The sequence below is a fragment of the Aethalodelphis obliquidens genome, unplaced genomic scaffold (genome assembly GCF_003676395.1).
Source record: "Aethalodelphis obliquidens isolate GAN/ISIS:26980383/991018 unplaced genomic scaffold, ASM367639v1 scaffold7, whole genome shotgun sequence".
NCBI classification, from domain to species: domain Eukaryota; kingdom Metazoa; phylum Chordata; class Mammalia; order Artiodactyla; family Delphinidae; genus Aethalodelphis; species Aethalodelphis obliquidens.
This window is the reverse complement of record NW_020837951.1, coordinates 13,954,441-13,968,558: the sequence shown is the minus strand read 5'-3', so window position 1 is coordinate 13,968,558 and position 14,118 is coordinate 13,954,441. Positions and strand designations below refer to the sequence as shown.

At 50.0% G+C, this 14,118-nt stretch overlaps 1 protein-coding gene across 8 annotated transcripts in view; it reads right to left on the bottom strand.

Moving 5' to 3' along the window:
* CDK5RAP2 (CDK5 regulatory subunit associated protein 2) overlaps positions 1–14,118 on the bottom strand; it is a 181,970-nt gene that overhangs the window by 57,463 nt on the left and 110,389 nt on the right. For all 8 annotated transcript variants that reach the window (XM_027105057.1, XM_027105051.1, XM_027105053.1 and 5 more), the window contains 3 exons: positions 13,559–13,654; positions 11,539–11,726; positions 2,560–2,992 (listed from right to left, as the gene is read on the bottom strand). In XM_027105057.1, coding sequence (XP_026960858.1) covers positions 2,560–2,992; positions 11,539–11,726; positions 13,559–13,654 — 717 coding nt within the window. The remainder of the gene's footprint in view (positions 1–2,559; positions 2,993–11,538; positions 11,727–13,558; positions 13,655–14,118) is intronic.

Below are 14,118 nucleotides of genomic sequence, written 5' to 3'. Positions count from 1 at the left end.
ACTGCCCAGTTAAGAAAAGTGAGAGCCCTTCTGCCCTGAAATTCCACGCAAGAGGAGAGAACAGGTTCAAGGACAAGAACAGTCTGCAGTGGTGTCAGGGACCACTCGGGAGGAGGTGGACGCCTCATCAAAAAGGGCTGGAAAATAAGTCACTTGCTTGGTCCTCAGACTCCACCAATCTCTATTCTTGGATCCAAATCTGTGTGTCATATGGCAGCAGAGAAGATAGCTGCAAGTGCACAAATGCCAAAGCCAATTTCAGGCTGGAAGGCTGCCGTCAGTCACCCTAACGCCGCTTCCAAAATAACACCACACAAAATGCTACCTTATGGATGCCGAGCAGAATCCCACCTACCACCTTATTAAAGATGGCATCCTGGAACTTCTCACTTGGGGACGGACGGGGGACAGGAATGCACATACCCTGAGCTCCTACCACGGACACGGCCCGAGGCACTCGCCACACATGGCCTCACCGAGCCAGCACGCCAGCCCCGGGTGCCAGGTCACAATGATCCCCTTGGAGCCACTGAAAGTCAGGTGACTGACCCAAGGACTCAGAGCAGGTGAGCGGCGAGGCCCAATGCAATCACAGGTGTATCTGTACAGCCCAGCATCTCGCCCCTGTAACTCAACCAGAAGTATGTCCCGTCTCCCCGTTTCGCCCCTGGGCGGCAAAGATGTTCTTTTTAACAGGATGCCACAGTTCTAGCCTAAGCTCAAGGATTACTGATTCCCTGACTAACCAAAGACCACAGAGAAGACCATTAAATTTTCTTCTACGTTGCATAGACCGGAGGCCAAACTGGTGGTAAGAGAGCTCCTCCCTTCCTGAGAAAGGTGGGGTTACAATATCCCTGTCTGCCTCTAAAACCAGACTCCACTTTACGCCCCTGCTACTCCTCTCAACGGCTGAGTCACTCTGGACAATTTTCTGAGCCTTTCAGAGCTTATATTTCTTCACATGCAAAATGTAGGTAATACCTACCTAACTAATATGCTTGGTGAGAAGATTAACTGTGATGATACATGAATAGAATATCTAGCACAATCCTGGCATATATAGCAGATGCTAAAAAAAATAAACACAGTAGCCTTCCTTTTGAAGATACCAGCAGGAAGATAATTCCAAATGGAAAATTTTTTTCAATATATTTGGGGAAATTAAGTTCATTTGATTATCCAATTTTCCTGAATATAGGATGCTATCTCCCTCATAGATAGCAGGGGGAAAAAAAACACACGCACACACACAACATCTAGTTTTCCTAATACACAGGTACAAACTAAACTAGCTGGGGCAGATGAGAGCATCTCTATTCTAGCCAAATTGCACAAATCTGCATCTCGAGTACTGTTGATATAATGGCAGTGTCTTTTTTTTTTTTTTTTTTTTTTGGTCTCTACTGATATCTTTAGAAAACCCTTTTCTAGAAATTACAGTTTTGGTGCATAATTTAAAACAATCAAAAGCAATTTTGCTAATGATATATCTAACTCTCTTTGGTATGCACAAAAGTGGTAATTTACTGGTCAGAAAATAAACTTAATTCTCCATTCTGATGCTATGAAGCAGTGTGCACAGCTGATTTCTCAGAGACAAAACACCCATCAGAAACAAGGAGACCAGTCGCTGGAGCCCTACCACAAACACGACCTCTCTCCTTCTCTCCCAAGCCGCTCCCATCTCCCTGCTATGGGGCCCCTCAATCCCAACCCCTCCTCCCCAGGAGGGTTTTAGTAAAAGGTCCGATCAAACATTGCCAGGAGAGTCTGGTTTTTCACAATCTGGCATATTTGATGGTATCTGAGGAGAAGCATCTAGAGAAAGGATCTTGACTGAAGCAAAATGCAGGCATTCACCCACCAAAACCAGACCCTACCACTCGGGCCAGCACAGGCTAGACAGGAGCCTGACCCAGGGAAAGGGCACGGCTGTGCAGTCAGGCCCCTCACAGCTGGCTACCATGGGCACTCGGGACCTGGCTTCCTCACCTTTGCCGGGTGTTGTAAGGATAAGAGAATGGAGACAAAGCCCACAGAACGGTACCTCTAAGACACAAAGTCCATACAAAATAAAACCTAGGTTCTCGTCCCTACCCTAAAGTCAGGTCATTCCAGTTTTACTGCAACTGGCAAAAGTAAAGGTCCATCAACAGGGGAAAATTATGTAAACTTTGGCACATTCCCCACAGTGGAATTTTAGCAGCCGTTACAAGGAAAGATGTTCCTGATACATAACATGGAACAGTAAGCCACAGACAGATGTACACACATGACGCTGCTTTTATAATGAAAACACACGGATATCATGAGTTATAGATAAAGAAGAGAGGGCTGGGATGGGGGAGGAGACAGGGAGGGAGGAAATGCTGGTAACACCTTGGGGAAGTTCAGGATGGACACACACCTCCAGGTAGAGGCCAAGATTAAGTACAGGCAGAGAGAGACACCAGACCTCATACAAATTTTTAAAAAGCAGTGGGATCGGAGGTGATTTTTAAGTTTTTGGTCTATATTTAGTAAGTAACTAAGTAAGTAATATGTGGGGAAACTTACTTTTTCGGTCCCCCTGGGGAAGGAGAGGGCAGCGGCCTGCCGCCCCGGCATCCTGCACAAGCTCTCCGGCTGAGGCTCAGCGCCGAATACGGCGTCTGTTGGCTTCTCTTCCCAAGGCTCTGTCGTGCCCTCGTGTCCGAATCTGACCGTGTCGCCCTCCACAGCCATGGTCTGCACGGAGGCATCTTTCTGCTCCACCCTGGACGCCTCTGCCGCCTTTGCTAGCTGGGCTCCCGGAGGCCACCCGAGTTCATCACGTGGCTTGGAAGACAAGTTGGCTTGGATGAAATGCCCGAGTTCACCTCTTAGCTGAACGGCCATCTGCCCAAGTGTCTTCTCCGTTTTACCGTCAAGGTGTTCTCCCGAAGCTTCCTGCTCTCTCAAGCATATCTGTTCCAGAAGCAGTTCTCGGAGCACTTTCAGAAGGTCCGGCCTGTTTTTCCAAAAGGGAGGGAAGTGGGAGGACTCAGCTTTCTGGTATGGCCTTGTCACCGACCCACTTTCCTAAGTTTTCCCCATCGATTCTGGCCCAGATTCTGCTGAATTTAAACACAGTGAGCACTTGCCACGTGCCAGGACCCACGCCAACTACGCTATCCAGGTCACCTCAGAACAACCACACCAGGTAGGTACCACATGTCTCCTTCATGGAGGAGAAGGAGAGAACTGATTTGACGCAGGTGCACAGCAAGTGAGGGGGGCACACAGCTACCTGGACGCAGGCTGGGCTTCGGAAGAGCAAACAGAGTCATAAGGTATGCATGACGATTGCAAGGTCCGCCCACCCCCCTGGGCCCATCCCTACATCCAGGGGCAAGTATGGCTTTGGATGAATCTAGCCAACCTGGCAGATCCATGAGCCACCTGGTCCATCAGGGTGCACAGTCGGTGCTCAGCAAAGGTATCGAATGAAGGGATGCTGGGAACTGCTCTGGATAAAAAGAGCAGTGGCTTTGAAATCAGACAAAATGGTTTCAGATTCTAACTCTGTGATTCTTGGAAAGCAAGGTGAGTTTTCCTCCACAGGACGCTGTGAGGATTAAACGAGAGCATGTATGGGTAGCAGATGCTTCTCACGCCCCTTTGCCACATGGCCTGGGCCTCCCTGGGATTTCAGCTGCAACTGCGTTGACAGCTCTTGTAGACAGTCCCTCCGCCAGCGCCCACGGCATCTCTCTGCTGCCTTGGGCCCTTTCCCAGAGCTCTCTGAGCCGGCCAGCAGGGCAGCGGGCAAGCGCGGACCCATTTATAGCTCCAGGGGAAACCCTAACCAGTGGAGGAAGAGAGCTGTTGGGTGAATGTCCCAGTCTCCCGTCCTCCAGAGGGCCAGCACTGACGCAGGGTCTACACCGTCCCTCAGAGGGTGGCTGGCAGGGCGGAGGCCCGGCTGCCCACAGTCGCAACCAGATCATAAGGCAGCCTTCCTGGCTTTGCCTCCATCCCTACCTTAGTCTCCCTCATCCCTCCTTCCTTCTGCCTGGAGTCACATCCCAAATAAACCACTTGTACCCAAGTGGTTACCTCAGGCTCTGCTTTCCCAGGAACTCAAACTAAGCCAACATGTAGAAGACTCTGGAGCGGTTCCAGAAGAATCCCTCGTGAGTGTGTTTCTTGGGCCAGACACTATAATGGGCGCTGGGGCTGCAGAAGAGCCTGCGGGGCCTGGTGTTAGAGGCAGTTGTGTAAACAAGTCACTACTCCACAGGCTAAAAAGAGAAACACAGGCGCCGTGGAAGTCTGGGAAGCTTACGGGCAAGCATCCCAGGGTGTCCAGACTGGGGGTGGCAGGAAGAACGCCAAAAAAGGGCTTCTAGAGTTGATGAGAGGTTAGCTGGGGGAAGGGAAATGGAACCTTCTAAGCATGGAAAACAATATGAACGGAGTCAAGACACACTGTGGAGAGCGGGGAGGCGAGGCTGGAAGGTGAGGCAGGGAGACCTCAGCCATGTTAAGGAAAGGAGAGCCACTGGGAGGCTCTGTGTGACGGAGTGCATGGCCACACACGTGCCGTGTGTAGAGAATGAATGGAGAGATTTCCCGTCAGGACAGTGGTGAGAGTACACTCAAGAGCCCCTACCATCTGCTCTAAACATACGTAAATGGCAGCAAAACAGACAAGACAAAAAAATGGTCAAGGTGCACTACAGGACTCAGAATCAAATAAGATGTATCCGAAGGTCAGAAACAGAGGAGGAGACCCACTGCCATGATAAAGAGGGCATCCGCAGAAAGCGGAAATTTAACTCCCACGGTTGGAAGAAGACCCACGCAAATTTCACGCCCCTAAAGTAAGACCTAGAGAGACAAGTCAAGGCAACTTCAAAAGCACTGCACAGGGAGGAGCAAGGGTGGCGGGCGGAGCGGGGCTGCTGACACAAACCACTGCTGCAAACAAAATCCACTGTTATGAAAGACAGCAATCGGACAGAGGAGAGAGTTCACACTCGAGGAAATAAAAACAATAAAGCAATCTGAAGAAGACCTAAAATAAGTACGTGTCTATCATCTAAAAAATAAAAGAGACTCATAAAAATGAGAGGAAGTTATAAAACTGAGACAGAAAATTGTAAAAAAGAAGACTGGAGGGGAGGCAAGCACTGAGGGAGGGCCAGCTGGAAAGCTGTTGCTATCTTCTGGGAAAAGAAGATGTGGTCAGGAGGGGGCGGGGAGTCAGGAGAGAGACGGGGGAGAGAAGAGGCCCTCATCAGTGCTAGATCCTTCTCCTCTCTGCAGTTTCTCTTGCCTGCATTACTTCAAAAAACCTTGTCAGAGACCGGAACGACGGACTGCCTTAACATACCTTGGCCTCCCCTTCCTCTGTATCTTTGTTCCCACCGGAAGTGACAGGTGCCCTCATGTTGTCTTCCCACCGAGCCCTCTAAGGGCAGGGATGAAGCCTTAACTCGTACCTGGATTCCTAACGTCCAGCTCTGGGGCAGAATCAATTTAAGTCAACTTAAACAGCTACAGCACACTGAAACAGGGGAAAAACTCAAAGTATGAAAAACAAAATTAAAACGTGTGGTACACTTTTCACTTCTAATATGGGATCATCTAAACTACACAAACCATCTTAAAATTTAGTAAACCCAGAGTTCAAAACAATATTTCTGGTATTTCAAGCATGTTAAACTAAATTTTCCTTTCCTCTCCTTCCCTTAATACAGATTGAAAATAATAACAGTTGCTACTGAGCTAGCCAAAGGAGGACCATTACTCACTACCAAACAACACACAATAAAATCCAGGAAAAAAGACTTACAAACGGGTAGTAAAAGGTGGTGAAAGAGGCCATCATAGGGCTTCCCCGGTGGCGCAGTGGTTGAGAGTCCGCCTGCCGATGCAGGGGACACGGGTTCGTGCCCCGGTCTGGGAAGATCCCACATGCCGCAGAGCGGCTGGGCCCGTGAGCCATGGCCGCTGAGCCTGCGCTCCGCAACGGGAGAGGCCACAGCAGTGAGAGGCCCGCGTACCGCAAAAAAAAAAAAGAGGCCATTATAATATACTAAAGTGGCAGAGCTGCTAACATTTCAAGTGTTTCTCTGCTAGAAATCTGAACAGCAGATTCATTAAGCTATCGCCATAATCAGGACCTTTTCAATGGTTCAGTCCGAGGGTCCTGTCAGAGGCCCAAACGTTGTTTATATAACCTGAGCATCTTTGCCACATAGAAGGCATAAGGGGAAAGGAACTGACATTTACTAAGCACTTAACGGTGTGCCAGGTCCCTTAAATACACTAAATAGCTTTAGTCCTCACAGTAAGACCGAGATGGGGGTTGTTACTGACCCCCTTTCACAGATGAAGAACACAGGCTCGTGAATATTCAAGATCCTCCAGCGAAGTGGCGGAGCGAAGACTGCAGACGCAGACTTTCTGACTCCAAAGAAGCACTGCATTCTTTCTAGTTTTCTAAACTTAAACCTTCTGCTATGATGCTGAGCTTCTAATAGTCTGCACATTCATTCTAATATTCATCGAGCTTCTCCCATTTGTCACGTAAGGCGGTGGAAATGCATGGTGAAAACGAATCATGGCGCTGACGTTTCATTGAGGAGACAGACATCCATACAGACACGGGTAACTGAATAAGACAGTGCAAGGCAAGGAGAAGTACAAGGAAGGCGGGACGAGAAGGAGGGGAGGAGGGCGGCAGTCCTGAGGCAAAGTGTAGAAGCAGGGATTCTTGTTAGACAAAGTGGTCAGGAAAGGCCTCTCCACAGAGCTGAGACACCACCACATCCCGGGAAAAGAGTGTGCCAGGTAGCGGGAACTGCTACTGCAAAGGCTCTGAGGTGAGAACAAGCTTGGATGACGGAGGAACAGAAAGGTGAGTGTGAACAAGAGAGGTAGCTGATAGAGACACAGAAACAGGCAGAGGCCAGGCCAAGGAGCTCTGATCTTACTCTAAAGGTAACGGAAAGCCAGTGGAAAGCTTTAAGCACAGAAGAAACATAATCTCATCTAAGTTTTTGAAAGCTGGCTCTGGCTCCTCTGTGGAGAATGGCTACAGAGAGGCAAAAACGGAAGCAGGGAGACAATTTAGAAGGCTGTGCTTTTGGAGTCCAGGCACGAGATGTGACAGCGTGGACTAAGCTGGACTAACAGGGAAGCCGTAGAGACGTGAGTGGGTGGATTAGGGATACATTTTCCAGGTGGAACAACAGGACTTACTGATAGTTATGAGGATTGTGGAAGCTACACTTTCGGCCACAGCAGTGCTATTAAGTGACTCGTGGAAGAACAGCAGAGAAGCACATTAGAACAGGGGTTGGGTTTTAAACCAATTAGAGGGACTTCCCTGGTGGCGCAGTGGTTAAGAATCCGCCTGTCAACGCAGGGGACACAGGTTCGAGCCCTGGTCCAGGAAGATCCCACATGCCGCGGAGCAACTAAGCCTGTGCGCCACAACTACTGAGCCGGCGCTCTAGAGCCCACGAACCACAACTACTGAGCCCGCGTGCCTAGAGCCCTGCTCCACAACAAGAGAAGCCACCGCAATGAGAAGCCCACACACCATGACGAAGAGTAGCCCAACTAGAGGAAGCCCTCGCGCAGCAACGAAGACCCAATGCAGCGAAAAATAAAGAAATCAATACATTTGTTTAAATTAAAAATTAAAAAAAATAAAAGAAAATAAACCGATTAGAGTTGAAAGCGCCTGTCAGACACACAAGAGGAGACAGCAAGTAGGCAGCTGACCGTGTGATCTGAAGGGGGGAGTCTGGGCCGTGGGTATGAATTTGGAAGTCACACAGCATACTCTGCAGCCGTGGAGAAAGGAGGTACAGAGAGAGAAAGGGAGCTAGAACGGAGCTCCGGGACACTACAACATCCAGCGTCCAGCATCCGGCAGAGGAAGAGGAGCCAGCACAGGAGACTGAGGAGGAGAGGCCAGTGAGGGAGAAGGAAAATAGAGAGGGGAGCTGTGAACAGAGGCCGGAGAGCGTGGCCACCGCTGTGGGAAAGCGGACTCTGGCCACTGGATTCACAACTTGCAAACTGGAGTTGACCTTGATAAGTGAAGCAAACGGTATGGAAGCACTTGGACTGAGATGAAGAGGCCTAGGTAACCCCTCACCTGTCCCATCCAACCCTGCTTTCAGACCTGGGCTTGGTCAGCTACTCGTGCTACAGGCGTCCTCGGGAGGGGTCACACTTTGTATTGATCGTCACTCATTTCAAAACGGGCGCTCAGCACCGCCCGGCAGCTTCTCTTCTCCCCTCCCCAGCTGACGACCTTGCCCTGCTCAGGGGAGGGGAGCGCAGAGGAAGCAACCGCGAGTGCCCATCCGGAGGGACCAGCATGTGCCCGGGCTCTGAAACGAGATGAAAGGGGTCTCGTTCCAGGGACTGGAAGGACTGTGCTCCAGGGCAAAGCACAGAAAGCAAGCCGGGGACGGTGTGAACAGAGCCGAAGGAGGGGGTCGCCAGATCACACGGGGCCTGGCAGGCTGCGCTAAGGATTCTGGTCCCAAGAAAAACGGAGCGTCTCCGAGTGGTCTTAAGCAGAGGAGTGACTTCACTGCATTTTAAGTAACCGCTCTGGATACAGTATGGAAAACAGCCTGGAAGGGGGACGGATGGCTGCAGGGGACTAGTTAGAAGGCAACTGCAGGGATGCCAGAGAAGTGTGACGGAAGCGAGGAGTGGAGAGGAGGAGACAGGGATGGGAGGAGCGCATTTGGGAGGTGAAGGGTCAGGACTTGGGTTTGGGAGGTGAAGGAAAGGGAAGGATCGAGGAGGACCCCGGGTTTCTGTCTGAAGCCCACAGACCCAGTCCCTCCGTAACACAGGATCTGCCTGCAAGCACTCGCCGTGTCCTCTCCCCGCAGCCCGCACACCCGAGTCTCCTTGGGTCTTTCTCTGCTAACTCCTTCAGACCCCTCGCCAGCTCCACGCTCTGGTGGTCCCTTACCTGTCCCTTCACCATGCCCAGAAGAGCAGACCCAGGTTTTTCAGGAGAGTTGGCTTCTCTGCTTCTACTAGGTATGGCTCAAGAATGCAATACTAGCCTTGAAAAAAAAAAACCCCCAAGGGCCCCCCTTTAGACTTTTTCCAATGTCACACCTAAGTTTAGCTACAAAGACTGAAACAGGTAATAAATCCTAAACCATGTCCTCTAGGGAATGGGGCAAACGAACCAGAAGCATGTGAAGGGAGGGTTGGGAACCACACACATGGTGAAGACCGTGGGAGAGCAGGGCCAGACAGCCCATCCTCCACGAGCTGACCCTTCACTCCAGCCCCGGTGAACGAGTGCTCGGCTTGGTCAAGTGCAAGACAGCTAATCAGGCTAAGCTGCTTCCTTATTCCATCCCAGTGGATGGGTAAGTTGAATCAGATTTACTCCTGGGGCCCAGCTACTCTGCTAGCCTGTTAGGCCCCAGCGTGGACGGCTAGAGGGTGGCAGAGCTCAGAGGCCTAAGTCTCGGGCCTAAGCCTATCGCGCTCCACACCAGGGTATCAGACATGGGCTCAGCGATGAACACGGAGGCCTGAATCACGGGCTGGCCGACGTATCTTGCATATGGTATGAATCTTACCTGAGGGTAATGGGGAAAGGGTAGGAGTGACTGGCCAGGCACATTTTAAGCAGTAATATCACCAAAGCCCCACTTAATACCAACCTGGGTCCCTATGTACACACATTATCTCATTTCATTCTCACAAGATCCCTACAGGGTTGCTAAGTATCATCACCCCCCACTTTACAGGTGAGGAAACCAAGATGGGGAGATAAGTCCCAAGGTCTAAACGGTACAGCTGGACCGGAGCACAGGTCTGTCTGACTCTAATACCCTGCTTTTTGGGGGGATCAAAACACCGAACTCCTGGAGAGACTATCTGGGCAGAAAATTAGTGTTTCCCTGGCCAATGAGAATCCTAGTTACCCAAGCGGTCTTTTTAAAAGACCACAGCTGGGCCTTCAGGAGGGCCCTCGGAGCCGTGAACCTGCCGTCCTGGGGCTCAGCGGTGCACCAAGAAAGGCAGCTGCACAGAAAGCAGGATCAGAGCAGCAGATGCCGGCCAGCATTTAAGAAAGCCTTTTCTAACACTAGAGCTGGCCCACGATGGCCCGGAAGCTGATGGAACAGACGCCTACAAGGGAACAGGTAACTGAATGGCTGATGTCCCAAGCTTGCCTGCGGAGGGTCAGCGCGTAAAGCGCTTTCTTTAAAACTGTAATGAAGTCTAAATTTTCAAAAATCAGGAGACTGAGCATACAAATTTGGGGCTTCTACTGAAAGACTGGAAGCTCTGAGGCCACGGGCTGGCATGACAACAATGATTTGGGGCTGAAAAGCTCCTCCCTGCCAGTAGGGAGCATGTGGGCCCCAATTCCCTGCACTCCCACCAGTGCATTGTTACTTTCCCAGGTCACATCACCCAAGTGCATTCCTAGGCGGTCCTCAGAGAGAGCGAGGTGCACCTTTTAACTCTTAACACAGGAGCCCCTGATGCCGAGGAAATCCTCCATTTCTCAAGTGTCATTATGGTCACCCAACTCCCTGTGATAATATACCAGAACAGCCACTGGGCGTGTCCCCCTAGCATGAGGACTCATGCTAGAAAAATGTTAAGCAGATGTCAGGGGCTGGGGAGGGTGGCCCCCCGGAGCTCACAGAACACTACCGTCCTTTTTAAAGCTGAAAAAATGTGTACGAGGCTGAGCCCACCAAGGACATGAGAACCGCTAGGCTCCTGCCAGCCGTCCTGGGTGGTGGTACCGGTTCCCTTTCTCTGTCTGTGCTGGAGGAGAATGAAAGGTTTCACTGAACACACGCCACGTGCCAGCCATTCTCCTTGAACAGCATTTTTTCCACTCCTCACAGCAACCCCAAGAAGTGGTCAAAAAAACGGAGGCACTGAGAGAGGAAAGCACGCACAGCTCCCTCTGGCTCCAAAGCCCAGAGCAGCTGCTAGTGGCCTGGAAAGGCTGGGAAAGAAGGGAAATCCGCTCCTGAAGGACTAATTTTAAAAATACAAATGTACTGAATATTTCTCCCTTTTCGTTTTAAGGAAAACACCCTGTAGTGCCTCCTCACATAGGAAAGACTCCCGGCAGATATAATGAGAAGGGAATTGTAGTTCAAGCTCAACATGAAACAGCAGAGTCACAAGTACAGGGGCAGTTTTTTAGGCTGTTGTAGAAAGCGGAAGGGATCTCGGGAGGGCTGATTCCTCGCGCTGACAGCCAGGCAGCCCTTGCCGGGCTCCCGGGAACAATCCTGAAGGAAGCTTTCTCTCTCCTCTTTACGCTGGCCTTGCATGCGGCTTTGCTGAACGCAGTCCCCTCGCGGCCAAGGAGCAGGCAGCCTAATTACTTAATTGCACAACTGGCAAGATTCCTTCCAAGCCATTTCGGGAGCTCTCCCAGGTAAATTACACAGCACTGCCATCTAAATCCATTTAGCAAAATGAGTTTGTTCTCCCCTCAAACCAGAGACAACTGCAGTGCCTGGGTCCCATGTCTACCTGGATTCCAGTAACCGTATGGCCTTCTCGCTGAAGAGAGGGGCGAGCAGGCTCAGGAGCTCGCCTTCTTCCAAACTCTGGTCTCCGGGGCAGCCGGATTTGTGGGCTCCGTCGGAGTCTACAATATTGGAATCTGTGTGCCTTAAATATCCATTTTTGCAGCCCCCTTTGGAATTGACCTCCATAATCTGCAAATCAAAGTATGTGGTCAGATAATGGACTACAAAGGAGGGGAAGGGGGTTACGTGGAAAAGAGAGAGAGGATGGAGACAAACAGTGATGAGTGAGGGCAAGCAGACCCGAGAGAAAATGAAAGGGGAGAGGGAGGGTGCACGCGGTCCACACACGCTCATCTGAGGGCACGGAGATGTTTACATCACTTCCTCTCACCCTCAGTTTCCTTATCCGTAACTAGGCACAGTAACGCCACCTCCCATGGCGGCTACGAGAACAAAATGAGATGGCTGGCCCACTTAAGTTCCTGGCGCAGTGTCTTACCCGCTACAGCTGTGTTCCCTCAGCCCACGGCCTACTTCCTGTAAATTCTTTCTAAGAAGGGTCCGGAACATTGTTAACTGCCATTAACAATGCTTTGGACATTTATTATATGCTTTTTGCAATGTATCCTCCTCATTATATATCAGAAAGCAACCTCTTTACAGACACATCCTCATTACTGTGACTTTGATTTGTCTCATCAGGACGGTGGAGAGTTCCTAATTCCCATGGAGACGTGTTCTTCACAGATCCACCTTCTTGGGTCGCTGAAGGTCCCAGAGGAGTGGTACCAAGGAAACATCTAGTTAAAGCCTGTGCTGGGCATGTCTTGAGGTGCTGCAATTAGCATTCCTTCTCTCACTTTCCAAAGCTGTAAATTTCTTCTATCAGTCTATAAATAACTCCTCTTGACTTCATTACTGCTGGTGATATACACACTGGCCATTACACCCCTCTCTCCACATGTGTAAAATGATTAAGATTTTTAAACGGAAGACAAGACCCACACAGATGAGCTGTCATTTATAGGGTCTTGTTTGCCACCAATCTAGTCATTAAATCCACCTAAATAAGCAACCTCCACCGAAGGAAAAGTCTAGAATATAATAATAATAAAAAGAGCAATTGCTACCACTTACTGAGCACTTAGTACATACCTTCTCTTTAAGTATCACAACAATTCTAACCAGGAAGTGGTGTTATTATCTTCATTGATGGGGAAACTCGGACTTGGGGGTTAAGCAAGGGTTAACGCAAGGTCACAGAGATCGTGACCAAGACTCAAAATCAGACCTGATTCCGGAGCCCCCACTTTTAACTGCTTTGCTGTCCAAAACGCTCATGAGAATGATCTCTCACTCAAGACTCCACGAACCTGAACACCCTGAAGGCCACAAACGCCCGATCTGCAGCCTCCTGTCTCCCACCACATCCAGTGTTTACGGTTCTTTCAACCCTGGAGAATATCTGCTCCAAATGTTCAGCCTCAGTGTGCCTGGAGTGAAATTCTCAACACCGCCCAGATGACACTAAGCTGGGTTTCAGATCAGGAGATTGCAGACGGACCCAGAGGAGGAAAGTCTGGTTCTATCAGTGGCTCCTTACACTACACACAGATGATCTGGGAGTTCACAGCAGTCCAGAGACAAGGGCTCTGTTCCCAACTCTGTCACTGCCTTACTCTGAGCCCCAGATAAACCATCTCCCCTCCTAGGCCTCAGTTTCCAATGCGTAAAATGAATGCGTTGGGTCAGAGCTCTGAAGAGCTGCCCAGGCCCAGTGTCCAATGCCTGCGACTCTCCTGCAACAGCCTCGTTTTTATTTGCAACTATATGTTTGTTTTCCTGGTTCATGACTGGCTCTACCACCCCGTCTGTAACTTCCAGAAAGGAAGAGACCTCCTCTTTTTGCTCCCCGCTGGCACACGGCAGGCACTCCACACAGATGGAAGGAACAGAAAACCCGTCGGACTCGTTCCAGACTGGAGGCGGGCTTGGGCACAGAGAGGGGCAGATGTTCCTACCTTGTTCCTCTGCTCCAGACGCTCGCCACTCAGCAGATTATTCTTGTCATCCTCTCCAATTCTGCTTGAGTCCTCGTCCTCCTTGCTAGCCAGAAGCTACATGGAGCATGGAATGGTGTGAAAATGCAACCCAAAAATGAGTGCAGCATGAATATGTATGAATAAGTCGGTGATGTCTTTTTTAAAAGATGCAGAACAAAAAACAAACCAAAAAAAGAGGCAGAGACAAATGCCAAAGCCATGAAATAAAAATTAGCCGAAGTCAGAGCTGCTAGTTCTGGCAAATCACACACAGCTGCCTGGGATCATGCATAATTTAAGGACAAATTCCCCAAGAAATAAGGAAAGCCATTTCCCCCTGCCCTCGCAGGGCCTTCCTGAGCTGCTGGAAATTGACTGTGCTGTCCGCTGTGCTGCTCCCATCCCTGCCATTGCTGAATTCACTTTCAGATTATATAAAAGTAACAAGATTTTGGAAAACAGCTATTGATGGAATTGAAACTATCAAATACCGAGAAAGCAGTAAATGAAATTTACGGTGTGTCCAATTTATGCATCCC